Source organism: Chelonia mydas, chromosome 6, assembly GCF_015237465.2.
Source record: "Chelonia mydas isolate rCheMyd1 chromosome 6, rCheMyd1.pri.v2, whole genome shotgun sequence".
NCBI classification, from domain to species: domain Eukaryota; kingdom Metazoa; phylum Chordata; order Testudines; family Cheloniidae; genus Chelonia; species Chelonia mydas.
In genome coordinates this window covers 52,163,796-52,191,368 of record NC_051246.2, presented here as the reverse complement: position 1 = coordinate 52,191,368, position 27,573 = coordinate 52,163,796, and the positions used below count along the sequence as shown (strand labels likewise).

The following is a 27,573-nucleotide window of genomic DNA, read 5'->3' as shown; positions in this document are numbered from 1 at the left end:
TGATAAAGCATTGTTAAATGAGACTGATTACTTAGCTTTGGGTACTGGTCTCATAAGCGGGAGAGCAGTTTCCTCTAAAATGGTTTAAGTGAAAGTTATAGCATATTTTGTAACATTGTTTTCTTGATGTTTAGACCTTGAAACAAGATGCCATGGTAGAATTGATGCAACTTGAACTTGCCCAGACAAATGAAGAACTTGACAGATTGAACACAAACCATTTAGAGGAGAGATCTCAACTAATTCAAGACCTCCAGCGACGTGAAAGAGAAATTGACAACCTCAAGGAAGTACTAGTGGAAAAAGACAAAGAAGTGTCTGCCCTCTCTTCCAATATGACTGAGTATTCTGAACAGATTGTCATTCTAAAACACCAGATCCAGTGTAAAGAAGAAGAAATACGAGAGATGGAAGAAGCATTGACGAAGGCTGAAAGGGAAACCCACTTACTCAAAGAAGTTCAAACAGCTGATATAAGAGATACAAGCATGAAGATTTCTGTACTTTCTGAGCAGACTAATATAATGGGGTTGGAACTGGAGAAATCTAAAAGCCAGACTGAAGCTAAAACAAAAGAAAATGAGGAGTTGATAAGGCAAATCAGTGAGAACAGCATAACAATTAAGGATCTACGTTCTGAAATCAAGTCCAACAGGATTACATACCATAACAAGCTCATGGAGTGTGAGTCACAGATTACTTTGTTGAAAGAACAAATTAATAAAACTTTGGAAAAACTACAAGAAACTGAGGCAAAACACAGGGAAGAAACTAAATATTTGAAATCCCAGCTTGATGAAAACAGCTCTATAAAGGAGAAACTTAAGAGTTTGCTTAAAGAAAAGGAGAACAAAGAACAGAGTTTTGAGAAGGAGTTAAAATCAGTTAAAGATTTATACAACAAACTAGTTTTGGAAGCTGCAACTAAAGATGAAGAATTGGCTAAGTTATCCACACAGCTTGCGGAACATACTGAACATCAAGAAACAGTTAAAAATGTTTTACAAGAGAAACTAGAGACGATTACATCGTTAGAACAAAAACTTCAGATTGTTGAGCAGCAAAGTGAAGAGACTAAACATAAATTAATTGGAGATCTGAAAGCCAAAGAGATGCAATTTGAAGAACTTAAGAACCACGTAACTGAAAGACGAGAAATAGTTAGTAAGATGGAAGCAGAGACACAAACAATTATTTTAATTAATAAGCAGTTGCAAGCAGCTCTTGAGGGGAAAGAAAAAGATTTGTCAGAGCAAATAAAAGGAAATGAAGATCTGAGAAATATCATAGATGCTGTGGAAAAAGAAAAGCAACAATTAGTCAGTGAAAATGAGAGTTTGTCCAAACTATTGGACATGAAGGAGTGTGAGCTGTTGAAGAGAAACAAGGCTGTAGCAGAGATGGAGAATAAGATATCTGTCAGTCAAACAGAGTACCAAAAAACACTTTCAGAGCTAAATTATGATAAAGAAGTGTTAATGAAAAAGGTTGAGCAACTTTCAACACTTGTAGAGCAAAAAGAAAATTCAGTTACAGAGCAGCTGCTAGAGAAAACAAAGGAATGCAATGTGCTAACCAATCAGCTATCTGAAAGCAGGGAGCTGACACAACAGTTACATGAACAAATACAATCATTCGTCATTCAGTTGAAGGATGCTGAAGGCAGAGAAGTAGAAAAAGAAGAAATACTAAATAATAAGCTGACTGAATGTAACACGCTACTCCAACAGCTCAGCCAGAGTGAGGAAAAAATATTATTATTACAGAAACAAATTCAAGACATAACTGTGGATTCTGAAGCTAAAGAAGAACAAATCCTTCATAATGTTTCCTTACGTAAGCAAGTAGAGGAAAATAAAGTTGATATGGAAAAGTTACAGAATGAAGTTCGAAAGCTTAAGGAGGCAAATATAAAGTTATCTCAGTCACTGGAAGAGAGAGCTCTTACTATAAAAAATCAAGATGTAGAGCTTGAGAATCTGCATAAGCAGGTTGCTGAGAAAACTGAAAAAAGTGCAATGTTAAATAACCAAGTAGAACTACTAAGGAAAGAAGGAGATGTGCTAAAACATGAAAAGGAAGACATTTCAGTTATATGCAGCAAAAAGTCAAGCGAATGTGCTGATCTTCAGTCTCAGTTGACGCAGCACCAGTCAGAAATTGTGTTAGTTAAGCACCAAGCACACATACTAAACCTAGAAAATGAAAAATTGAAAGTAGATGTTGAAACAGTTAATGCTGCAGTAATGAAAAAGTCAGATGAAATAACTGCCTTGACTTCACACATGTCTCAGCAAGATTATAATATTTTAGCTTTGAAGCACCAAATTGATAGCCTAACCATTGAAAATAAAAAATTAAAAATTGGTGTTGAGGAAAAAGAAGCTCTCCTTTCTGAGAAGGAAGCTTTGATTCAGCAAATGAAAGAAAAGAAAGTGGCAGGAGAAGGGCAGCATTTGAAAATAATTTCAGATTTGCAAAACCAGGTACAAGCTTTGAGCTCTGAAACCAGTCAGCTTAGACAGGCAGCACAAGAAAAAGAAAATGAATTTAAGAAGCAAGCCCAAGATTTAAAGTTGTTTAAAGATAAATCTGAGGAATCTGATTTGCTTAGATTTCAACTGTCTGAGAATATGGAGATAATTTCTGACCTTCAGTGTCAGCTTAAAAATATGATGGAAAAAACAGCAGAATTGAATCAGTCAGTTATACAGAAAGATGAGTTTTTAAAGCAAAAGATAGATGAATATGTTAATTTGAAAGCACACATTTCTGAAATACAGGAGTCTTCCTGTATGCAGCAAAAACAGTTTGAGTCTTTGACCTCTGAAGCAGAACAGTTAAAAACAATTGTTCTAGAGAAGGAATTGGCTGTCAATAATGCCATATTAGTCAATGATAAATTGAAGACAGATCTTCATGACAAAGAGAGAGAATGTGAGGTCTTAAAGAACCAGGCTACAGATCTGGAAGAAGCCACACTAAAACTAGAAAAAGAGATAAATGATCAGAAGAAAGTAATAAATGATATTAGCCAGTCCATGCTAGAAAAAGAATCTTCTCTTGTAGAAAAAACAAGCCTCCTCAAAAAGCTAAGTGACAAAGCTAGTGAAGATGAAAAGAAGATACAGTTAGTTTCTCAGCTTCAGAGTCAGATGCATGAACTGACACAAGAAATACAGAAGTCCAAAGAACTGGCACAGGAAAAAGAAAATGCTTTCTTATCTCTGCAGGAAAAAATTGCAGCTCAGTACGAGCAAAGAAACACACTTAATGTATCACTTAGTAAGAAGGAGGAAGTTATAGCTGGGCTACTTAATTCGTTAAACGAAAAAGATGTCAGTATACAGCTGGCAGAGAGCAACGTTTGTGCTCTTACTAATGAGATAGAGATGCTTAGAGAGGAACTAGAGAAAAGTGCTGCAGCTGTGAAAAGCCTTTCTAGTGTTTTGCAGGAAAAAGATGACAATTTTGCTATTAACCAGAAGAAAATTGATTCTCTGACAGTTGAACTGGACTCTGTAAAACGTGAACACCAGAAAGCACAGGACCAAATAACTATATGGAAACAAGATACACAGCAAAAAGAATTAACTTTACAGACTCTCTATATGCAATGCACTGAACAGTCTAAAAATATTGAACATTTAAAGTCTGAGCTGAACAATGTACGTTCCAAATCCTCTCAAGACTGCCGTGACAGCGCTCTTGTAATAGAGAGATTGCAGCAACAGGTGGATTCTTTAGCAAAGGAGAAAATTCTCTTACAAGAGACTATTGATAAGTTTACTGTAGAAAACAAAGAACTTACTGCATACCAAAATCAGTTACAGCAAAAAACAGAAGAACTACAAGAAATTCATGAAAAACTAGAAGTCACTGAGAATTACTCAAGAATGCAGATAGATGCTGTCAAACTGAAGATGAAGAATGAAAAAGAGCAGTTACAGCTGCAGGTTAGTGTGAAGGGTGAAGAAGTCTCTGAATTAAAGCTTAAAATTGAAAAGTTAGAACAAAGTTTAATTGAGTCAGAAAACAAGTGGGTAACAGAATTTGATAGGGCAACTCAGCAAAATTCCATTCTTAAAGAGCAGCTGAGCAGTTTAGAAAGTGAAATGAAACCAAAGGATGGTAAAATCCAGTCTTTACAACAAGAACTTGATGTTATAAAAGAGGAGCTAACTGAAAGCCTATCTGCATTACTCAGTAGTAGACACTTCTTCAAAGAAAAGGATGCAGAGACTTCAGATGTTGGTCAGCAGGTTAGTAGTAGTAAAACTAAACTGGAAGAATTCTCTGCCGTGGTATCCACTATTCTGAGCAAAGAAACGGAAGGACAGGAATTTCAACTGCTTCTTTTAGAAAAGGAGAAAGAAATGGAGATTATAAAAGATCAGTTAAAAAGTATGCATTCGATAGAGAAAGAAAAGGAGCTGTTGCAGAATGATCTTGAAAAGGTGAAGAATACCTGTCATTCTGAAATTGAATGTCTGTCAAAAGAAATGGCCACTGTCAAAGACACGTTGTATAAACAACAGTCTCTTGTGGAAGAAAGAGAAAAATTATTAGCAGAAATGAAAAAGGAAGTTAAATTGCTTCAAGAGAAGCTACATAAATCAGAAAAAGAACTCCAAATCAGTCATGAGAAGTTGAACATCGAAGGTAAAAAAATAGTGAGTCTCCTAGAAGAAATGGAGAAAAAAGACCTGAGTGTAGAAAATTTAACTTCACAGACTGACCAGCAGAACGATATAATTTCTGCTCTAAATCAGCAGCTGAAAGAAAAGGATTGTTTTGTTGCTCAAATCGTGGAATCCATGTCTAATGAAATGAAGAAGTTTTCTGAAGAGCGAAGTATATTAGACACCAAACTACAGCATCTGGAAGCTTTTCAGAGTAATTCAGTAGAAAATATTAATAGAGTATCCCAGCAACTTGAAGATTGTAAGACAGAACTGCAACATAATCAGGTTAAATTAAGCAACAAAGAAACTGCATTTAAAGACTTAATGAGTGAAAAAGAGCAGCTGCAGTTTAATCTTGAGAAACTAGTTAAGGAAAAAGAGATCCTGAAAAAGAAGCTTCAAGCTGCATTGATAATAAGAAAAGACCTAATGCAAAAAATTGGAAAACTTGAAAGGACTGAACAGGAAGAAATAGAAAAAGAGCATAAAAAAACAGAGGAATTATTGAAGAGGGTTGATGAGTTAACACATCAGTTGAAACTTGTTGAAACACAAAATAAAGATCTTGAGTCCCATCTTGAAACTCTGAAGCAACAGCTGTTTGAGAAAGATTCCAAGATAAATAACGTGAATGAAAGTTTTTCTGCCAAAGTAACCAGTTTGGAGCAGCTTGAGGACATAGTTGCAAAGTTAAAAGATATCCTTGCTGAAAAAGAAAGAGTATCTGAGCAAAATCTAAAGTCCATGCAGGAAAAGGACTCTATGCTTGCTCACATGCAGTCTGTACTTAGTGAGAAAGAGAGACAATATGGAGAGGAACGTTCTCAACTTCTTGCAACTCTTGAAAATCTCAAGGCTGAAATTGTAGGCGAGGAGGAATTATTGAAAGATACTGATTTGGTAGAATCTTATGCTGGGGACATTGGTAATAATTCTGTGGATTTCAATAATGAAGTTAGTCAGCCAGGTCAATTAGAAGGAGATAAAGAAATCCTTCAAAAGAAACTTCAGGCATCACTTTTAACCTGGAAAGAAAATATTAAGAAATTACAGAGAGAAAAGAGAGAATATGCTAAACTTGTAGCAGAATTTGATGAACAAACTAAAGACTTTGAACTCCTCAAAAACGAACACAGAGCACTCCAGGAAGTTCATCAAAGAAAGTGTAAAGAATTTGATTGTAATCAGTTGCTAATATACTCTCTACAAAAAGAGTTGGAGTCTCATGTAGCAGCACTTCAAGAACAAGAAACTATTGTCCAAAACAAGTTGGAATCAGATGAACAAAAATATGAGGTTCAAGATGTGTTAGGAGAATCAGAACAGGCAGTGTTTGAAATGACAATGAAAGACAGTGAGTTAGAGAAACTAAGTAATGACTATGCAAAACTTTGTGAAGAAACAAAAACATTAAAGGATGAGTTGAGAGAGACATCAGTTGAACTTGGTGAGAAAACAGAAGAAATGGTAGACTTGAAGAATTGTATGAGTCAGCTGGAACAGCACTATGAGCAACACAAAGACAGCCTGTACGTAGAGATAGGTCAACTGCGAGAAAAGTTGGAAAAATCTGAGACTGAGGTAATGGACCTTAAAACTATGATTGAACGCATGAATAATGAGAAGGAAACTGTAATTAAAAAGAGTGTAGAGGATTGCAAGACTATCCAGAAGGAATCTGAAAAATTGAAGGTTGATCTTCAACAAGCCAATATGCAAGTTGCAGAAAAGAATGAGGAAATTAAGGAACTGCATTGTACTCTAATGGATTTCAAAGATAAGTTTGATCAGGAAAAGGAAATACGGAAAGAAGCTGTGCAGTTACAGCTCAGTTTACAGGAAAGCCAGGAAGAAGCCAAACATTTTAAAATGGCCTTTGAAGACATGAAGATGGAGAGAGAGGAGTTCATCAACAGTTTGGAGAAATCCAATGAAGAATTACTCAATATGAAAAAGGAATTAAAACATTTCAGCAAAGAAAACAAAGAACTGTTGATGGAGTTAAGTATGCTACGTGAGAAGGCTGTAGAAGCTTCTGAAGTTAGCAATACTATGGTATTATACAAGAAAGTTAAAGATGAAAATGCCACTGACAAGGAACTGCTACAGTCACATTCAGAAATTAATTTGCTCCAAGGGAGATTACAAGACAGAGACATCTGTACTCAGTCACTGGAACATGATCATTCTGGGAGAGCTAAGCTAATAGAAGGAACAAAATATCAAATTCAGAAACAAACAAAAACAACTCCAGAGCAGATGGAGAAAAATACAAATGTGGATGAGTTTCAACCACAAGAGCAAAAGAATGCTGTCGATGAAAAGTCCAGAGAACGTCTACAAAGAAAGCTCCAGGCAGCCCTAATATCACGCAAGGAAGCCCTGAAAGAAAACAAATTTTTGAAAGATCAGATTGACAGAATAATGTTAGAAAAAGAAGAACTGACCAATAAAGCATATACCCTGGAATGCTTGTTGTCTGAACTTGGCAGAGAAAAACAAAACTCAGATACTATTTCTTCATTGTGTGATGAGACCCTTGTTTCTGAAAATGCTAGACTGTTAACTGAAAATGAAAACCTAACTGCTGCATGTGAAAGTCTTAAATCTACCATGGAGACTATAGTTCAGGAGAAAGAGGCTTTTTCTTTCCAACTCAATACCTTAAAAGATTCTCAGACAGTTGAATTAACAGGATGGAAAGCTAAACATAATGAATTAAAGCAAGAATATGAGTCACTTCTGCAAGCCTATGAGAATATCAGTAGCAAAGTAGCAGAAATGAGGCAGGTTATTGATGTCACTAGAAAAGAAAAGCAAGAAGCTATTCACAGATTCAGTGAAAGGGAATCTGAAAAATATGAGCTTGAGAAACAGCTTCAAGAAGTCATTAATGAAAACAAAGATATAAAGGACCAATTGAAACGATTTGCTGAATCCAAACAATTGGAAATTGATGAACTACAGAGTGAAGCAGAAAGGCAGACACGTAAATATGCGTCAAGGATGGAAGAACACCAGCATCGTCTTCATGAAGCTGCTCTGCAGAGCAAGCAGCTAATGGAGGAAAATGAGCAATTGAAACACACTTCTGAAAACTTAAAGCAGGCTTTAGAGAAAACTGAGAATGAAAATGAGGTCCTTCATAATGACATGAATGTAACTAAATTAGCTTTGGAAAACCTGCAAGTTCAAATGGAAGTGTCCCAGACTGATATGCAGTCTAAAATCAGCGATGTATTAAATGAAAGAGAATCATTATTAAAGCAGATTGCTTTGTTAAATGATGATATTTCAGTAAAAGAGAGAAATATGCGCATCCTAGAGCAGGAGAGAGAATTGATTTCAGAAAGAGTTAAAGAAACTGAAGAATTTTTGGACCAGAAAAACAACTGTCTATCAAAGTTAGAAAATGAATCTAGAAGTCTTAAACAAGAAATTGTTAGTTTAAATGAGAGAGTTAAGATTTTAGAAGATGACAAGTGTCTTCTACAGGAAGAACTTGAAAATGTGCAAGAAACTTCTTACAAAGTAAAAAATGAGAGAGAATTTCTGGAGACAGAGTTGCTCAACCATATAAAAAACATGGATCAGCTGACAGACAGGCTGAAATCTGCACAGTTACAAAACAGTTTGCTGATTCAACAGTTGGAAGACTTAAAGGCAGAGAAATGCAGTGTGATTAGGGAAAAAGAGGAACAACAGTTGCATCTTGTAAAAGTATTTGAGGAGAAAGTGAAATGTGCCGAGAGGAACAATAGTGGTACAAAAAACAAAACCAAAGAATTGCAAGAACTCTTAAAGGAAAAGCAGCAAGAAATTAACCAGTTGCAAAAAGATTCTATTAAATTCCAGGAACTGATTCTGGACTTGCAAAGATCTGTGAAATTATCACAGTCAAAGAGTGAAAAATTTGAAAAAGATTTAAATAATACCACAGAAAAGCTCGCCAAGTCAAATGAAGAAATACGCAATCTGAATGAAAAGCTTTCTTCCCAAAAAGCTTTGCTGGATGATTCAAAGAGTGAACTGGAGAGGCTTACAGCTGAGAATTTAAGTGGGAAAAGAGAACTTAAGAAGAAAGAAGACCAACTACAAATTCAAAGGAGAGAATGTGAGAAAGAATTAGAGCTTGGCCTGGAGCAACTGAAAACAGTTCACAAAAGAGAATGGTTGAACCTTGAGGAAAGACATAATGTTCTTCAGAGGGAGAAAGACAGGGCTGTTAGTGAGCTTCATCAGTTGCAAGAGGAAATCAACATTAAGGACTCTCAAAACAAGAAACTTCAAGCTGATTTGAATGCAACTTTGGCCAGATTAGCAGCTTTTACAAAATGTATGTCCTCTCTTCAAAATGACCGGGACAGGGTAATTGGTGAAATGAAAACCTGGGAAATACAGTTCAAAGAGGTTATTCAAAATAAAGAGAAACAGATGGATGACAGTAGTAAGAAAATAATGTCCTTACAAGAAGAAATGAAGGACAAAGTGGCTCAGATACAGGAACTGAAGATTAAATATTCCATGTTAGAAGAATCCAAGAATGAAATGCACTTGTGGCAAAAATCTGTAGATACACAACACTACAGTGAGCTGTGTAGACTAAAGGAAGAAAATGTGACTCTTATCAACAGACAACAAGAATTGGAGATTGCTCTTCAGTCAAAAGAAGAAACTTTGCAAGCACTGCTTAAAGAAAATAATTCTCTTAATCATCTTATAGAGAATAGTAGTGATGCAGGAAGAGAGATAAAAGCGTTAGAAAGTAATTTTGCTAGAAAAGAACAGGAATTACAACAACTTCTATTTGAAAAGGAGAAGACCCATGCAGAGTTGGAAAAACAGATTGCCATTTCTCAGCAAATGAAGGTAATGCTGAACAACAAAGATACAGAAATTTCTCTACTGATTTCTTCTAAGGGTGGGGAGATTTCTGGATATCTAACTCAGATACAGACTCAGCACAGAAAACAGATTCATGAGTATGAACAGCAGATAAGGTCTCTGCAAAAGGAGAGAGAACAATCTAATGAAGCCTGTCAGAGGATGGAAAATGAATTGAAAAATCTGCAGATGAAAGCAGACAAAGCAATTCAAGATAAGGTTGAGATTGCCAGTGAAATTGATGCCTTTAAAAAATCAATGTCATCTCTCCAGTATGACAGAGATGATCTCTTTTCTAAATACAAAGATCTGGAGCATCGTCACCAACATGTTTTAAGTCAGAAAGACAGTCTATTAGTGAACGGTGCTAGTGAGAACGGTGCCCTGAAACAACAATTAAGAAAACTTTTGAATCGGATAGATGATCTTCATTCTGAAAATGCAATGCAAAGTGCACAACTAATAAAGTACAGGGAAGATCTTAACCAAGTTTTGTCACTGAAAGATCATCAGTTGAAAGAGTTGCTTAAACAGCAATTGGATAGCATTAAGAACCTTGAACAGGAAAAAATGGATCTTCAAAAACAAATCAAAGAAATGCAGCTGACTAATAAATTGCAAAAGGAGAGTACAGAATCTTTAGAACATGAAAATCAAAAATTAACTTCCAAAGTTAAAGACTTAGAGTTTCTAATTGCATCAATAAACAAAGAGAAGCTAGTTTCTGAATCTGGAGAGAAACCACAAACTAGGGGGAGCGGGCAACATAATCAGAATAAAGATTTCAAGGCTCGTGTACAACCTTGTGAAAAACTTCAGGATAAGTTTCAAGAAGTCCAGAATGTAGTAGGCAAAAATACAAAAGATGTAGAAGATAAATTCAGTATGACAGCATTTGAACACGATGCTAACTTCCTGTGGAAGGAAGCTGATGCATCTTCAGAGAAGAGGCTATTAGAAGCACAATTTCAGAATAAAAAATTGAGATCCCAAAATGAGTCCTTTGGAAAAGCTATGACTGCTTTGCAAGATGATAGAGACAGATTAATAGAGGATTTCAAGGTACTTCAGAGTAAATACACATCTGAACTCAAGTCTGAAAAAAAAAGAGCAGATGAACTTGAAGCTGACCTGAATTATTTTAAATCAAATCTCTTCACTGTACTCAAAGAACATGCTTTTTTGAACCCAGTGCTTATTGATGCTGAAAATAAGATCACTCTTGATCAGTTCACTGATGAAATAGAAAATTTGTGCAAGACATTAACCACCCAAGAATTTGAGATTACCAGGCTCTCTTCAGAGTGTGGGAATTATGTTCAGCAGATTGATGCCTTTTCCAAGTCCATGGCTAGTCTTCAGGATGACAGAGACAGATTGCTGCAGGAGCTCAGCAAGTCAAAGGTAGTTCATGAAGCTAAACAGGGCATGGCTTCATTTCCCATTGCCTCTGACAGCATCAATGAGATAAATTATCTTAAGAGCAATTTGGAAATACTTCAGATGGATAGGAAGTGACTGGTAAACTTTGATTAGATGTGTGATGTAAAGTTCAAAGAAAAATGCAAGGAGTTAGTCTCTCTTTTGGAGACTTGTGAAGTTTTAATTTACTAATTTAGCAAAATATTAAGAAAAATGCAGGTTGAACAAGGGAAGTACAATTAGAATCAGACTGGTATCTTAGACAACAGGGACGAGTACAAACAAGAGAGGAATGAGAGGAAGCCATGCTTTTACAAATACAGTTTTGGTACTAATAGGGATTTTTCTATCATTAAGATTTTATTCTTGTTTACCAAACCTGTTTTTCACGTAGGCTAAAGAAGGAGCTAGCCTTGCATCTGTTGAGATAGCGAAACTAAAGACTAAGGTAGATGACCTCGAGAGAGCCTTGCATCAGACGAAAGCCTTCCAAGAGGAAACTGAGATACAGATATCATCATACCAGAATGAACTAGCTGGATTAAGGTACAAATATTGGATTGAACAAAAAGTATACATTGCTTACGTAAAATAATCTTTAGTAGGATACAGTAGACAAAATGAAACAGCCCTATGCAATTACCTGACAAAGAAACAAAAAAGGTTTATAGTTCACCAAAAATTGCTATAGAATGGTTTCCATTACGTGTAACATTCTATTTCTGCGCCGTTTTCTTTTGCTCCTCATCAACTTCGTTCCTTTATATCGTGAAATCTTGCTCAACATAAAGGACTCTAATGGGCCTACTTGGGAGCTGAATTTTCTGTCTTGTTTGGTGGCTTTGAGATGTAAAATTTTACTTTGGGTCTCTGTAATTAATGTCTTTACTAGGTATATTTCTCCCTAGAAGATTAACCATTAATCATTTCTATGCAAAAGATGCATTTCCCACAAACAGTAGCTGCTCTTGTAAGATGGCTTGAGGTGTTGGAAGGTTTGTAAGCTGTGCAAACTGCTCAGCTCGAGTCATGGTAATACTGAAAGTCAGCCCAGGTTCAGATTTGAGCTGAATCCATGCTGCAGCAGGGGTTCCCTTGAATTTTGTTCACATCTCAAACTTTTGGAAAACTTTTTGGCACTACATGGGTATATGTAAACTTTGGACCTGATCCTTTGGGAACTGAGTGCCCTTCACCTGGATAGAAACCAGAGGGAATTTTTTAAATGGTTAGCACCCCTCAGGAGGCACCCCACTGGATCTGAATGTTTGTTAGGATGCCGGTCAGGGTGTATTTCTAGTTCAAGCCTGTGGGAAAGGACATGTTGAAATTCACAGGGTTTTTTTCTGTCTCTAACTGGCTAAAACTCATCCATACAATTGGATGTGAGAAATGGATTGGGATGGTTCATTTCAGCAGAAGCCATTTGCACTCTGTATCTGAGACTGGTATGCAGTGACCTAGTGCATTTCCCAGCGGTTATTGGAAGCCATCTCATCTTAATGATATTTTGGTTCAAATAAAGGATCTCAGTGTTTTTATAAGAAATAGTTTCTTTCCTTGAGATTGGAGTTCTCCTGTTGCTGACAAGCTGAGGCCCAACCCCACTTTGGTACTAGTAAATACTCGCCAACAGACATGAATCTATATCAAACCTAATTCTAGCAATGAGATTTAACCACTGGGTGATGTGAATGAAGAGCATTCCAAAGTAACCTGCCCACCAGTTCCCTTACATAGCTCACAAATGACTTTCAATCTTAAGTGGGAAGGGTTTGCACTCCCCTGATGTCGTCCATGACACTGTCATGCATAGCAGTGTTGCCCAGAGATACAATTTGTTTCCTTAGTAAAGTGATTTGAGTCTGTATGAAAGTTATCCAGGTCATGAGGATTTCAGTACATTTAAAGTTTAGTAGATGCCTTCATTATGTCTGTCGTGCTGTATGGAGAGGTTCATGACCAAAAGTGCCAATCTTAGGGAAGACTGTCAAAAAGCAGGGCAGGTGCCCCAAACTGGTTGTATGTTCGATAATTAGATATCACCAACCCAGTAACAAACATGAACTCCCAAAGTACAAGAATAGTCTTATAATGGAGTCATAAACAATCCCTTCGGACACTCCAGTCCATCTTGCCACCCAGGCAGGCTGGACAGTGTGATAAATGGTCATTTACACCAAAGATCACAAAATGCTTAGTTTGTTCCCAGTCCCAAGAGACCAGTCACCTACTCCAGGTAAATCTGTACCTTAGATCTCACACCAAAGACTATGCTTGTAGCCAGTCTTGTGATAAACTAACTAAAGGTTTATTAACTAGGAAAAAGAAATGAAAGAGTTAGTTACAGGTGCAAGCAAGCATCTATACAGAAATGAGTTTGTCTATGATTCAAAACGTGGTAAAGTTGTAGTAATTTGTCAATTCAAAATGTCTTTCAGGGCTAACCCATGCCAAGCAGCATGGGACGCTTTGCTTATTTTTAGAAATCTTTGCCCCAGACAGCATAAAAGATTCAGTTTCTCCTTGTCAAAGATTTTTATTCCCTCCATTCCAGAGTCTAAACTGATGGGATGAGTTCATGTGTAAGTCTCTCATTCCTGGAGGTAATTAGGAATGCAACCAACAGGGCTTTTCTCTCCTTTGATGCTACACAATACCTCATTTGGCTTTATTGGGTCATGTAGTATGCAAGATGAGCCCTTTACCTTAATTATTCTTTTCCTGTTTATTACATTATACAATTACAGAGGATTACAGTGCAAATACTCAATATAACTACACCATGGGCTAGAGAGGTTATAAGTGAGATCAGTATATGCAGCATCCTGCAATCATTTTATAAAGTCTAAACATCTGCTTATCAACTTAGCATTTAATATCTATTTTGATAGTGCTAACACACAGGTAAGCAAGACTGGTTTCCAGCTGTGCATTTCTAAGTGTTCAGAGAGGCCTGGGGCCATGGCTTGAACTGACACCTGATCTGCCAGCATCACTATCTCTCACCTTGTCAGCAAAGTATGTGCAGTATGTTTTTCCTTGCCTTGTGCTCTAGGCTTTCTAACAGCAGAAGTCTTTGAAGAGATGGAGCATGGATGTGGATTTTCAGCTACTGATCTGTGAGTGTGTGCACAACATGGAGTTTTTCAAAATCAGTGAGGCCAGCTTCATTCTTCACATTAACTTTTATTCAGTACGTAATAATTAACAGCTCATTTAATATTTTGTGTTCAGAATGGAAAAAAACCTCCTGCTGACAGAGTCCCAAGCGCTACGAAATCAGTACCAGATGGCTGTTGCAGACAAGGACCGGCAGATTGCAGAATTACAGAAATTACAGCATGAAGTGATTGTTAAGGAATCTGTGTCCATTGGTAGCAATTACCCAATCAAGGTAAACCAAACCAAATTTTTTAAAAAAATCAAACAAACAAAAGCACTTGGTCAATTAATATTTTTAATCTTGAAAGCTATTTCTAGAAAGAGAACTGACAAACTGTGAAGTCAGAGCATTGGAGGATAGCAAGTATTGTATGTATATTTAAATAAAGCTCAAGGGGTGATCCAGGGATTTACAGATCAATAAGCCTAACATCTGTACCTGGTTGAATCAGTCATTAAAAATAGAATAGTAAAATGTCTGGAGATCATGATATATTGGGTTTCATGGTTTAAGCAAAGGAAAATCATATCTTGTTAATTTGTAAGAGTTCTTTGAATGTCTCAGTAAAGCAGTGGATAAAGGAAAACTAATTGACAAAATTAGACTGTAAAAAAGTCTTTGACAGGGTACCTCACAAAAGTCTACTAAAAAAACGAAGTGTTTATACACACCTAGCACAATGGGGTCTTGGTCCATGACGAGGCTCCTAAGTGCTACAATAATATAAATAATAAATAGTCATGTGGTAAGAAGCAAAGTATTGTCATGGGTCAAAAACTGGCGAAGAAACAGAAAACAAAGAGTTAGTAATAAATGGTTAATTTTTATCTTGGCCAAACATTAACAGTGGGGTGGTTCAAAGTTCTGTGTGAGGTCCAGTGTTACTTAATGTCTTTATTAACGATCTAGAAAGGGGAGTGAGGCGGGAAGGTAGCAAAATTTGCAGATTATACGAAGGTTATTTAGACCAGTCCAGAGAGAAACTTCAGAGGGAGCTAACCAAATTAGGTGAATGGGCGACACAATGGCAGATGAAGTTCTGTGCTGATAAATGCAAAATAATGCACATTGGAGAGAAAATATGAAATTAGTTTTCCACCTTATAGGATTCTGAATTAACTGTATCAAATCAAGAATAACCTGGTTGTCATTGTGAACAGCTCAATTAAGAGCTCTGCTCATTGGGCTGTTGAGGACAGAAAAACTAACAAGATGCTAGGATGCATAAGGAAGGAGATGGAGAATGATAGTGAAAATATTACCATATCTTTATATAAATCAGTGGTCTGTGGCCTCATCTGGAATATCATGTGCAGTACTGGTCACCCCATCTCATAAAGGATGTTGCAGAGCTAAAGAGGGTGATAGTAATGATCAAAGGCGTTGCTCTTAGGAAGAGAGATTGAGAAGAATGAGATTGTTTGCATAAGAAAAGAAACAAATAGGAGGGAACATGATAAAAGTATATAAAATAATGAATGGTATACAGAAGTAAATCAGGAGCTTCTGTTCTCTCTTCTCATGCCCCAAGAACAAGGGGACATCCAGTGAAATTGAAAGGTGGCAAATTCTGTTTCACACAAAATTCAGTTAAGTTGAGAAACTCATTGCTACACTCTGTTATTGAGGCCAAAATACTTAGCAAAATTCCAAAAGGGATTGGTCATTTATATGGATTACAAGAACATCTAGAGCTATAAATATTAACAAATGTTGGAAGGGATATTAAACCTCATGTTTCAGGGTGTAAGCCAATCTCTAATTGTTGGAAATCAGGCAGAGACCAGTTGTGAGGGGAAAATTATCCCACATGTGTCCAATGCAAAGTCTCTTACACCTTCCTCTGAAGTATCTGGTAGTGACTGCTGTTGCAGACAGAATACAGAACTAGATGGACCACGGATCTCATCTAGTCTGGTAATTCTTCTGTTCCTCAGATCTTGTGTATGAACAATAACGATCTAAGGAAAAGTGTGATTTTTAACCTAATGTCATCTTTGATGTTTCTGACCCAAAGGAAAGTTGGAGTAGGTTAACCTTCTAATTTGGCTAATGACAATAAGAGTTAGTAGCCAAGATTAAGACTATTGTATGCTAACCATTTCCGATCATCAAATAATGAGTAATATGAAAAACATTCTAACAGTGATGATTGCTGGAGTCTGGAATAGTATCTTGAAGGAAGTGGTAGAAGGCCTATTGTATGATTATATATGTAAAACTGGTACTAGAAATGAAAGGTAGGACACTGCCCTTCATTGTTGGAGTTGGATAGGATTGTAGACTAGCAGGCCAAATAGAGATGGACACGGCTCAACTTCTGTGATACGGTGTAATGAGTGATGGTGTATTTTTGTAAAGGGATACTATCTGCTTTAAATGCATACTTCCAAAATAACCACCTTTCTTTATCAGTGTTACTAAAAACGGATAGAACTTTAAAAATGCTTTCGTTCATATTCTGCGTTTTGCTTCACTTAGACACTTAAAATCAGTGAAGTTAGTCTCATTTGTTTAGTGTCATTTTCTCTTCATCTTCTCAGTGTCGCAATGGGTGGATTGGAAACACCAGTGGGATGTTAGTTTATGTCAGTGTTCCCCAAACATTTTTGTGTTGAACCCCTCCTTACACGTAATAGAACCTGTCTGCGCCACACCCGAGAGCAGAGCCATGGTCAGGGCTGGGGCTGTGGTCAGGAGTGGGGCTGAAGGCCACAGCTGGGGCTGTGGTTGGAGCTGTGGCTGGGGCCAGGAGCAGAGCTGTCACTGGGGGTGGGGCCAGAATGGAGCTGGGGGCAGAGCGGGGCTGGGTGGCACTCCCTCCATGCCCACTCCTCCCAACCCCCCGTGGGGTTGGCCTGGGCCCCCTTGCGGGGGTAGAGGGGGGGTGCCCCACAGTTTGGGGACCACTGGTTTATGTAAATAAAAACAGTTTTCATTGGAAACTTGGGACAGGCTTGTGAAAGAGAAATAATAATGGGACTGTAGACATCACTGATTTAAAATGTGTGTTAAAACAATGGATTATATATCATTATCAATTTCTGTAGATTTAACCTTGACTTTTTGGGTGGTGTTTAAGCCATTAGAAACAGCCACTCTGGTCGGAAGTACGAACAGTCCTGAGCAAGTGAAACATCTTTTAGCTGAAAGGAGCCAGCTTCAGAATGAACTGCAACGCTGTCTTCAGGAGATGCACCAGAGGGAGCTGCGTTTCCAGCAGATGAACTCAAAGGTAGGGAAGGAGATAGTTGTGACTCCTCTGGATAAATGTGGAGCATAGCTAATGTTAATATAGAAATATTTTCATCTACCTGAATCTGGGAAGAGGACATATTTAATTTGTATACTGTGTGTTTATATTGCTACAACATTAGATCACACAACATAATTGGCTCAGAGTGGAACTGATAAGCTAAAAATCTAGAATATCTTTGAACTATACCTGTTGTTTGACTGAGACAGGTCCACTTGACCCCACAGTTTGCAATGCAGAAGTTGCAGCAAAAAAACTGTATCACATTCAAAGCAAAAAAGACTACAGTTAAGACGGGATCAGTGGAAATTCCTCCACACTTAGTACGATGGATGTAAATTTGAGCCATATTGTGTCAAATTTTCAAAGTACCTTAAAAATGCATCCATAAAATCAGCAGGTAAATCCAGTTGCAATTATAAATCAGGCAAACATGTATACACAAGCAGTTGTGTGTGAAGTTTTCTATCTTGCACCATTTTGTGAGCAAAACTCTATTTGTACATGTATGTTTATAGATGATCTTTGGAAAAGGATCCCTTTAAAATCTTTCCTTTGTTTTCTTTTGAAAATTGTCAACCTGTGTCTTTGCCATCACACTGTCTGTTGATGCACGTTTTTCAGCCTATGTACAATTGCTCTTAACTATAAATCTCATCTCTACAGTATATCTCTTTAGAGAGAGAATTCTTAGCTTTGTTTTGAAAGGCTGAATTGTTTCAGGTAATCCATTCAGTAGAAGAGAATGCTGTATTGTCTGCCCAATTGAAGACAGTATCCCAGACTCTAAGAGAGAATCAGCTGCGTTACACTGATCTGCAAAATCGTTATTTCAGACTTGAAAGGGAATACCAGACAGTGCAAGTTAGTTCCTTCCAAGATACTGCTCAGGTAAAGTGAACATAGTAAGGTTTTTTTCTCTCTATCTTTTTAGTCTCATGACCCAACTCCTGATTTTAAAAGGTTGTGATCTTTCCTACTTCTCCTCTAATGCAGAGGTGGGCAAACTACTGCCCATGGGCCACATGGCCTGCGGGACCCTCCTGCCTGGCCCCTGAACTCCTGCGCCGGGAGGCTGTCCCTGGGCCTCTCCCCTGCTGTTCTCCCTCCCCCACAGCCTCACCTCGCTCCGCCACCAGTGCAATGCTCTGGGTGGCAGGGCTGTGAGCTCCTGGGGCAGTGCAGCTGCAGAGCCCGGCCTGCCCCAGTGCTCTGTGCTGCATGGTGGTGGCAGCGGAGTGGCCCCGCTCCAGCCGGGCGGTGTGGCTGTAGTGCCGCCAGCCACCAGTGCTCCAGGCAGCACAGTAGGCGGGAAGGGAGCGGGCTGTGGAGGGGTTGGATAGAGGGCAGGGGAGTTTGGGGTGGTGGTCAGAGGGCAGGGGTGTGGATATGGGTCGGGGCGGGAACAGGGGGTTGAATGGGGGCAGAGGTCCCAGGGGGGCAGTCAGGAAGGAGTGGGGGTTGGATGGGGCAGTAGAGGGCAGTCAGAGGACAGGGAGAAGAGGTGGTTGGATGGAGCAGTGGCCCCGGGGGGGGGCAGTAAGGAATGAGAGGATGGGTTGGATGGGGTGGTCAGGGGACAGGGAGAAGGGGTTGTTGGATGGGGCAGGGGTTCCAGGGGGGCAGTCAGAAATGAGAAGAGGGGTTGGATGGGGTGGAGGTCCGGGTGCAGTCGGGGGGGTTGGATGGGGCAGGAGTCCCGGGGGGGGGGGGGGTGGCGGATAGGAGGTGGGGGTTGGGCTACGACCCCCTCCCCTAACCAGCCTTCCATACAATTTCCAAAACCCGATGCGCCTGCTGTAGTGTTTAATATGATGTAAACCGCTCATATCGTATTGGTATTTTTGCTGGTTCATGTTTCAGTTATGAGGTAAGGAAAATAGCGCTCTTGTTTTTGTAGCGATATGCAGCTTTACTTACTGTCACTGGAACTTGATTTCTCTTGTTAGGGTTCACAGATTTACTTGTCTTCATAATTGTAAACTGTTTCCATGCTACAGACAATTTTTTTTTTTTTTTTAAACCAATGCAAGTTCTGTCTCTGGAGTGTTTAAAGGAATGGATCCTATGATTTTTATCTCATTTAAAGAGCAGGCTGCAGCAAGTCCCCTGAAAAGCTAGCTGCCAAATAGGTGACCTGTGTGGGAAAGTGGTGGAGATGATGTTGATAAAAGCAATGTTGAAGGAGTCATACACTTAGCCTCTATTGCACTTGTATCATATCATGGATCATCTAAGATTGATCTTAGAATGAGCACTATCATAGCCAACTTTGGCTAAACTTACCTATGAATGTGCTAATGTGTTTTTGAGCAGTGTGACATGCCATTTCTGATCAGTCCCTTTGGCATTCTGATTAGGCCTTCATTTTGCATTGGGATGTGACAAAAGTAGATAATTGGATAATGATGTCTGGGGCTCTAGCTTTGTCACCTTTGTAAGATGTTAAGGGTAATGCTTATGGAAATTATGAAAAGTCAGGTCTGTTTTGTGCTAACTGAACGACATTTGCAGAGCCAGCCTTTTAAATTTCTTTTTTGATCAACATGTTGGTACCCTTTGTCATCTTTTGCATACATATATATATTGGGACATTCAAGGGTACCCACGGTTGTGAGGCAACTCCCCACTACCAGCCTTTAGCATGAAGTGGTCTTGTCTGTGCCTGCTGTAGCTCAGCTCCTTGAAACTAACATTCTTTGGCAACACAAGCACTGACTTCCAGGTCTCCACAGACCTTGCTGTCTCTGTGCTGGCTAGGGATAGGCACACACCAACCTCTGGTGCTCAGAGCATTTCCTGCAGTATCCAGCCCTTAACCCTGGACACTCACAGAAATTACCAGGTTGCTATCTCAAGGGGCTAGAGTACACAGTGGCTTGTTTGTCAACTGAGGATCAGCTCGTGAACATCACAGCGGTGAGATATATTTATAATGAAAACAATCATAAGTTTATTATAAAAAGCTAAGATTTAGAGAGCGCGAGTAAGGATAATAACGGAAACAGGTTACATATAAAACAAATCAATATATGCTTTCTAGAACTAAACTTAACTTTAACAGGTTAACCGTCTGTCTAAAGAAGTCTGTTCTCACCTAAAGCAGTCTCCCAGTGTTTCCAACCAATATGGCTGGGAACCTTCTTTCGTGAATGCAAAAAAGCTCTGTTCGTCTTTGTTTCCTCGGTGAAGGAGCAAATGGTATCCTTTTTCCTTCTCCTTATATCCCCCAAAGTCCATTGCTTTTGTCCCCAGAGTAAGGATGATCCCCTGTGGTTCATTCTCTAGTTTGCTGACTCCATGTTGGTTTCATGTCCTCATGTTGACATTGTATGCAAATGGGGCTTCCTTTGTATTGACTTACAATGCTTAATTTACTTGTGAACTGAGGCAGGCAGGTGAATATACATGTTTTGTGTGGAAGAAACCTGTTCGTAAACTTTTCCTTGATTCACACATTTTTACAAACCTATTTTGTGTGTGTGTGTGATTTAGAAGTATATTTTCTCTTGTGTGTGTCTGTAGATGTCCACGTGCACATATAACTTCTTACATGTATTTGTACATGAATCTCACACCGATATTAATGACCATTGTGATCTTGGCTTTATTTAAGATCTCAAATGATACTCTTTATAGACAACTGCTATGAAAGCAGTGTGCTAGGTGTAGTGAGATTGTCAGACCTGGTAGGAGTTGCTGTTATAGAACAGTGAACACTTTGCCATCTGTACCCGTAGGCCTCTTTCGCACTTACAACGTTTCAGTTCTCCTGCTTTCCTGTTCTTAACAAACATTGCCTTAAAGCTTTGAAGGGTGCCTTACCACCATCTTTTTTTTTTTTTTTTTTTTTTTTTTTTTTAACTAGTCATCCTGCACTACCTTGCTGGTTTATTGGTAGGGATCCCTTAGTGTAAACCCATCATGTCTGTCCTTTTGTGTGTCTGCAGTGTGCTGCTGATCCCCTGCTCACTGAAGGCCTTTCTTTGGGGGTTGTTTTAAGACTTTCTCTCTGTTTTGTAGAAGTGTTCAGCCTGCTCACTCACCCCATTTATTTATTCACATGCAGAAATCCCCGGAGGCTAAACAATAAATGTGCAAATGGAGGTCATGGAATCTTTGAGTCTTGTGGCTTGCATAGGAAATGTCCTCCTGGCAGCAAAGAAAAGACTCGGTTTGTGTGTACATTTGGGATGTTGTAACCCCAGAATTTGAGGATTGATATCAGATACAAACACCACTAAGTTGTGGAACTAATTTTTTTCAACTGGCAGAACAGATTTTGTAACTGGAAACATGGTCATCAGGTTCTTATTTTTTAAAAGTATTATTTTAATATTTTATATTTTCTAGGCTGAAACTAGAGCAGAAGTTCCCCCAGGAGCTCCGCAAGAGAGAGCTGCGGTTATTGTTGAAATAGACAATATGGAACTAAATGAACTCAGAAAAAGGTCAGGATTGATGACATCAATTTATGATGGGTTTTTTTTCTTGTTTATGCCAATGCTACTTCTGCTCTACTGCTTCACACTCCTGTTTCTGTGCAAGGCTGTTTTTGGAAGATAAAATTGATGTTTAAGAAAGGGAATGTTTACAATGAATTTATCAGAGAGGAAGGATGGTCCAGTGGTTAGGATGCTGACCTAGGATATGGGAGACCCAGGTTCAATTTGCTTCTCCGCCACAGACTTCCTGTGTGACCTTGCCACCTCTGTGCCTTGTTCTCCATCTGCAAAATGAGGATAATAATGATTCCCTATGTCACAGGGATGTTTAGGATAATTACATTAAAAAGATTGTGAATCATAGGACTAGAGGGACCTTGAGAGGTCATCTAGTCCAGTCCCCAGGTCTCATTATTATCTAGACCATTCCCAAACAGGTGTTTGTCTAACCTGCTCTTATAAACCTTCAATGATAGAAATTCCACAGTCTCTGTAGGCAATTTATTCCAGTGCTTAACCACCAAATTTTTCCTAATGTCCAACCTAAACCTCCCTTGCTGCAATTTAAGCCCACTGCTTCTTGTCCTATCCTCAGAGGTTAAGAAGAACAATTTTTTCTCCCTCCTCCTTGTAATAACCTTTATGTACTTGAAAACTGTTAGCATGTCCCTTATCAGTCTACTCTTTTCCAGACTAAACAAACCCAATTTTTTCAATCTTCCCTCATAGGTCATGTTTTCTAGATCTTTAATCATTTTTGTTGCTCTTCTCTGGACTTTCTCCAGTTTGTCCACATCTTTCCTGAAATGTGGTGCCCAAAACTGGACACACTACTCTACTTGAGGCCTAATAAGAGTGGAATAGAGTGGAAAAATTACTTTGCATGTCTTGCTTACAATACTCATACAGAATGATTGCTTTTTTTGCAACAGTGTTACACTGTTAACTCATACTTAGCTTGTGGTCCGCTGTGACTCCCAGATCCCTTTCCTCAGTACTCCCTCCTAGGCAGTCATTTCTCATTTTGTACGTGCGCAACTGATTGTTCCTTCCTAAGTGGAGTACTTTGCATTTGTCCTTATTGAATTTCATTCTATTTGTTTCAGACCATTTCTCCAGTTTGTCTAGATCATTTTGAATTATAATTATAAGCACTTTGAGATCTACTGATAAGCGTATATAAGAAATAGGAATTATTAAGAGTGTAATTGAATTAACAGTCTTAAATGTGAAAAAAAAAATTGAGGTATATTTGGTGATATTTTATTTTTAAAATCAGACCTGTCGTACTCATGTTATGAGTGACTTGACTCTGACTCCGAGTCAGTATTACAGCTGGGCAATAATGGATTTTTCAGTTAGTTGGTAATTCCAAAAAATGTACAAAATGTTTTGGGTTTTTTTTTTGTTTTGTGTTGTTGTTTTTTACCCCAGGTCAAACTGAAAAGGAAATTTTTGAAATTTCTGGGAAATTAAAACAATTTTTTTTTTTTTGAATCAGGTCAAAACTGAGCATTTTGGTTCAATTTTGGGGATTTTGACGAGCTAATGAGAACTAGATTCACGGAAAGGCTAGGGAAATGAGGAGGAGGAGGAGTCCTCCTTTGTAATCTTTAGGCCAGTGGTTAGGAATCTTTCTTGGGATGTAAGAGAAACCCAGGCTTGATTCCTCCCTTTGCCTGATAGTGGACAAGGGATTTGCAGTTGGGTCACAGGAGAGTGCCTAGCCACTGGACTGTGGGATATTCTCGTGTGAGTCTTTCTCAGTCTCTCCTGTGGAAGTTGTTCCACTGTTCATAAATAATTAGTCATTGGAGCAGGGACATGAACCTGGCTCTCCCACTTCTTTAGAGAGTGCCCTAACCAGTGTGCTATAGAGTCATTCCCACTCTTTTTCCCTGGCCCAGTGACTGAATTGCCTTATGAAAGAACCACTTCCCAGCCACTTTGACTCTAGTCCTCCTTTGCTTTTGTCAAAATACGTGAAATCAGAAAGAGAAATTTTGAGTCTGGTCAGAACAAAATATTTTAACGTTACAGAAACATTTTGAGTGTTTTGGTTGCTTGAAACTATTCAGCAAACTCAACATGAATTTGTGATTAGTTTTGGGTAAGCCGAGACTTGTGAAATATTTTTCTGAAAAATGCAATCTCTAGTTAGCATACCTGAACTGCTGTAATAGAGACAAGTAAATTACATAAAAAGATGATTAGGAAATTTAATCTTCCTTTCTGTGCTTAAATTGATTTAGTATTTGCATTTGCCATAGGCTTGCAGAGACACAGCAGCAGTATGATTCAGTACAACAGGCCCTGTTGCAACTGACAGAAACGCTGTCAGAAGAAAGGAGTAGGAGAGAAGCTGCAGAAGATGCCTTAAGACTCACTGAGGAACAATGTAAAAGGTTGGAGATGCTTGCACAATATTTTTCCCTTTTCAGACCATATGAGCCGACCATACAATTGGAGCCATGCAGCAAACCCTTATGTTCGCAGGGAATGTCTTTGAAATCAGCAGGCGGGGGAGCTCCACATGGGCACAGAGATTCATTCCTATGGATCTAATTGTAATCAGGGCCTAAATGACCAATTGCAGGTTTTTTCCTCTTGGAAGAATGTAAGAATTTTCCTTCTGAGTTACTGTGGCTGATGTTAATACTGAGTGTCTAGTGTGTCTAAAAATTTTAGCTTGAAGTTTTTATTTGTTGTTTGCCACTGTTTTTTAGTGATGTTAGTGATGAAAAATGTTGGATTTTCGTGGCTAGGCACAGAACCAGTTTGACAGCAGTGAAAACTTCTACCGCAAATTGCTGGGTCTTTGTGCTGATCTAAATTAAAAAATGTCTACCAATTTCCTAGCTGAACTCACTAGTCAGTAATGTTTTCTCCCCTTGAATTAGCAGAGTATTCCACATATAACAGATTTTATACATACACTCAGAGAGATATAGCCATATATTAATTCCAAATAAATAAAATCACCATCCTAATTTGAGAAGTACTAAATAATCAGCTAGAGAGAAGAAAAGAAAGTTAGGGTTAGTATGAATAAGTAAAACATCCAGAATCAAAAAGAGAAACTGAAAAAGACACGACAAATAGTTTCCTTTTGTTGTCTTTACCAAAAGCAGTAAGCACTAGTTGAGCTGTACAAAAGAATGTTTCCGTAGGTAGATGATAATTGATAATGGTATTTCTAAAGAGTAGATAACTCAGTAATTTTTCCCCCTGCCTTTTCAATTTCTTTTCTCTAGACTTGAAATGAGTAGTTACAGGTCTGTACCTAGAGAATACACTGTTCAGATGGAGTCTGATGAGGAAAGAGAGGCTTTGATCATCAATCCTAGCGAACATATTGTTGTACGTAAGGTAAGGAAATGTGTAACCTTGAAGAAATTCTGAGTCGTAAGTTGCCTAAAAATGGGTGCTCACATTGTACACCTCCAGTCGCAAATGGCTGAGAGAACAGGGAACTCTTTTCTCTTCAAATTCTTTTAATTAAATCATATTTTTAATAAATAACCCAAAAGAATGGAGCAGTAAACTACATGTGCGCTGAAATGAATAATAAAAGAGTAAAACTGCAAACAACTAAACACATTGGGCCAGATCCTGAGCTGGTACAAATCATCATAGCTCCTTTGGCTTCATTTATTCTAGCTGAGGATCTGCCCATTGTATGTGTAAACATTCCCAGGTGAAAGATTGCTGTTGTAAATATGTGTATCTGGAGGTAGTCTTTTCAAGGGATGAACTAGAAGAGAAATATTACAGGTTTGTGGGAATGTAATGAATTTACTGAATATATCTTTGAATCAAACATCCGAAATCGGCCAGCATCTCCCTCTGTACTAAAAATCAAACATCTAAGATACATCTTTTATAGTGCCCAGAGATCATGGTGATGGGCATACTCTGGAGAGATGCATATGTGTACGTTCAAAATGTCAGTAAAATATTGAAAATAAAACAGTATGTTTGACTTTACCTTTCAGTGTTATGCTGTGTTATGGATGGTAACCTGTACTTTCATGCAAACGTCAATTAAATAAAATGTATACCGTTTATGTATATTTTGGCTGCATATTGGATATTTACATGTATTATATAAATTGTGTGTGTGCATATAATTTTGTCTATATCTCTGCTCTGTGTATGTAATTAAATATTACACTCATCCTGTAGCCTCTTTCCCCTCCCCCCCCTTATCTTTTGTAACTGCTCCATTCTTTTCCCCACGAATCCCTTATTTTAATGCCATGTGTGCAGACCCAGTTGGAAGGATTACAGTACTTCACAAATCTACAGTATAATGAGAGCTTCTCTTGCATCTTTTCTGATGATTATTTATTTGAAGTTGTTTGTTTCCTACAGATGAAAGGAGGAGCCCTTTCTTTCAAAAGATGGCTTCGAGGGCGAAGCCTTTACTGCTCCAAGCTGCTGACCTCCAGAGCAAAATCCCGCTATTTATTCCTCACATACTTGGTGACACTACATGTTGTTGTTTTTCTGTGCCTCACTGGCATTCTCTAAATGCATCGCAATTGCTGGGTAAATTATTTTCTTTTAGATAATGGTGTGCCAACTCAAGATAATGGACTTTTCACATGCTGTTGTTAAACTATGCACTGGACACAGTTGTATATATCCTCATTACAATATGTGCATTTTGAGCTTCTTGTAAGAAGTTTCTGTATATCACGGTTACTCCAAAGTTGACTTGAATTGCTCATTAACAATGGAATATTATATTTGCTAAAGAGAAGATATTCCCCTTCAGTGCAACCTATAAAGAAACTGCTGCATTATATTGTTTGGGAATATATAATAATTGAATACTATTGAATTGGGTTGTAAATGGTATCTTTTCTATATAAATTTTATTTTAAGAAAATTACACTATAAATTTTAAAGGAATATCAACTATTACTGTTTATTAGCTTCTTGTAAAGAAGCTTTACAGAGTGCAATAAAAGAAAAAAGCTGGATTCATTGTGGGTTTCTCTACTGGAAATAAAACTTTAAGAACTGAACTCTGCTCTGTGGGTGTGTGAAGAGTAAATACCTCTAATTGTCTGTGTTATTGCTAACAGGATGCACAATTTTGTAATTATATTAACGAGAAAAGGCTGACAGCAACAACAAGGAGAACTTTGACATTAGGAGTTTGAATATAGAATCAAAATTAAGACATTCCTCCTTTGCTTTTGGCCAGATCACATCACTTCAAATGGCAGTTGCTCTAACCTATCTCAGTTAGCTGAATTACTATTATTTTTTGCTTGTTATACTAGCTTCTGGCACCCCCAGTCAGGATCAGGCTCCACTGCACACTTAGGAGTCGCATCCCTGTAGGGCTCTGGATTCCTGGCTTTTGAAGTTTTCTTATGTTCTCTTAAATCTTTCGATAAATAGGTTGTGTTCATGCACACATTTCAAAACATTTCTTCTAATTCAGTTAAGTGAGAAGCACATAATACATTTTCAAGTGAGTGGTGCGGCGACATACTTTCAGCTGTTTCCTGTATGAGCATAATGAAGCATCTTGTATAAAAATATGCATGCTTTGTTATAATGTACACTGAAGTTGAGTGAAATTTTCTGAGTCCAAAAATATATTTATTTTTTTGTGAAGGAGAGACTGCTAATGCTGTGACCTGATGATTACTATGTAATGGAGTTTTGCATTATTTTACCAGTGATTTAAGCTGTAAC

The 27,573-nt window shown here is 38.1% G+C and overlaps 1 protein-coding gene across 11 annotated transcripts in view; it reads left to right on the top strand.

The window, feature by feature from the left end:
- Positions 1 to 26,891, top strand: part of LOC102938434 (golgin subfamily B member 1) — a 65,528-nt gene extending 38,637 nt beyond the window's left edge. For all 11 annotated transcript variants that reach the window (XM_043550049.1, XM_043550050.1, XM_043550046.1 and 8 more), the window contains 9 exons: positions 135 to 10,973; positions 11,386 to 11,537; positions 14,229 to 14,388; positions 17,240 to 17,392; positions 18,137 to 18,304; positions 21,767 to 21,864; positions 24,129 to 24,263; positions 25,113 to 25,227; positions 26,233 to 26,891. In XM_043550049.1, coding sequence (XP_043405984.1) covers positions 135 to 10,973; positions 11,386 to 11,537; positions 14,229 to 14,388; positions 17,240 to 17,392; positions 18,137 to 18,304; positions 21,767 to 21,864; positions 24,129 to 24,263; positions 25,113 to 25,227; positions 26,233 to 26,391 — 11,979 coding nt within the window. In that variant the 3' untranslated portion in view covers positions 26,392 to 26,891. The remainder of the gene's footprint in view (positions 1 to 134; positions 10,974 to 11,385; positions 11,538 to 14,228; positions 14,389 to 17,239; positions 17,393 to 18,136; positions 18,305 to 21,766; positions 21,865 to 24,128; positions 24,264 to 25,112; positions 25,228 to 26,232) is intronic.
- The last annotated feature ends 682 nt before the right edge of the window (positions 26,892 to 27,573 follow it).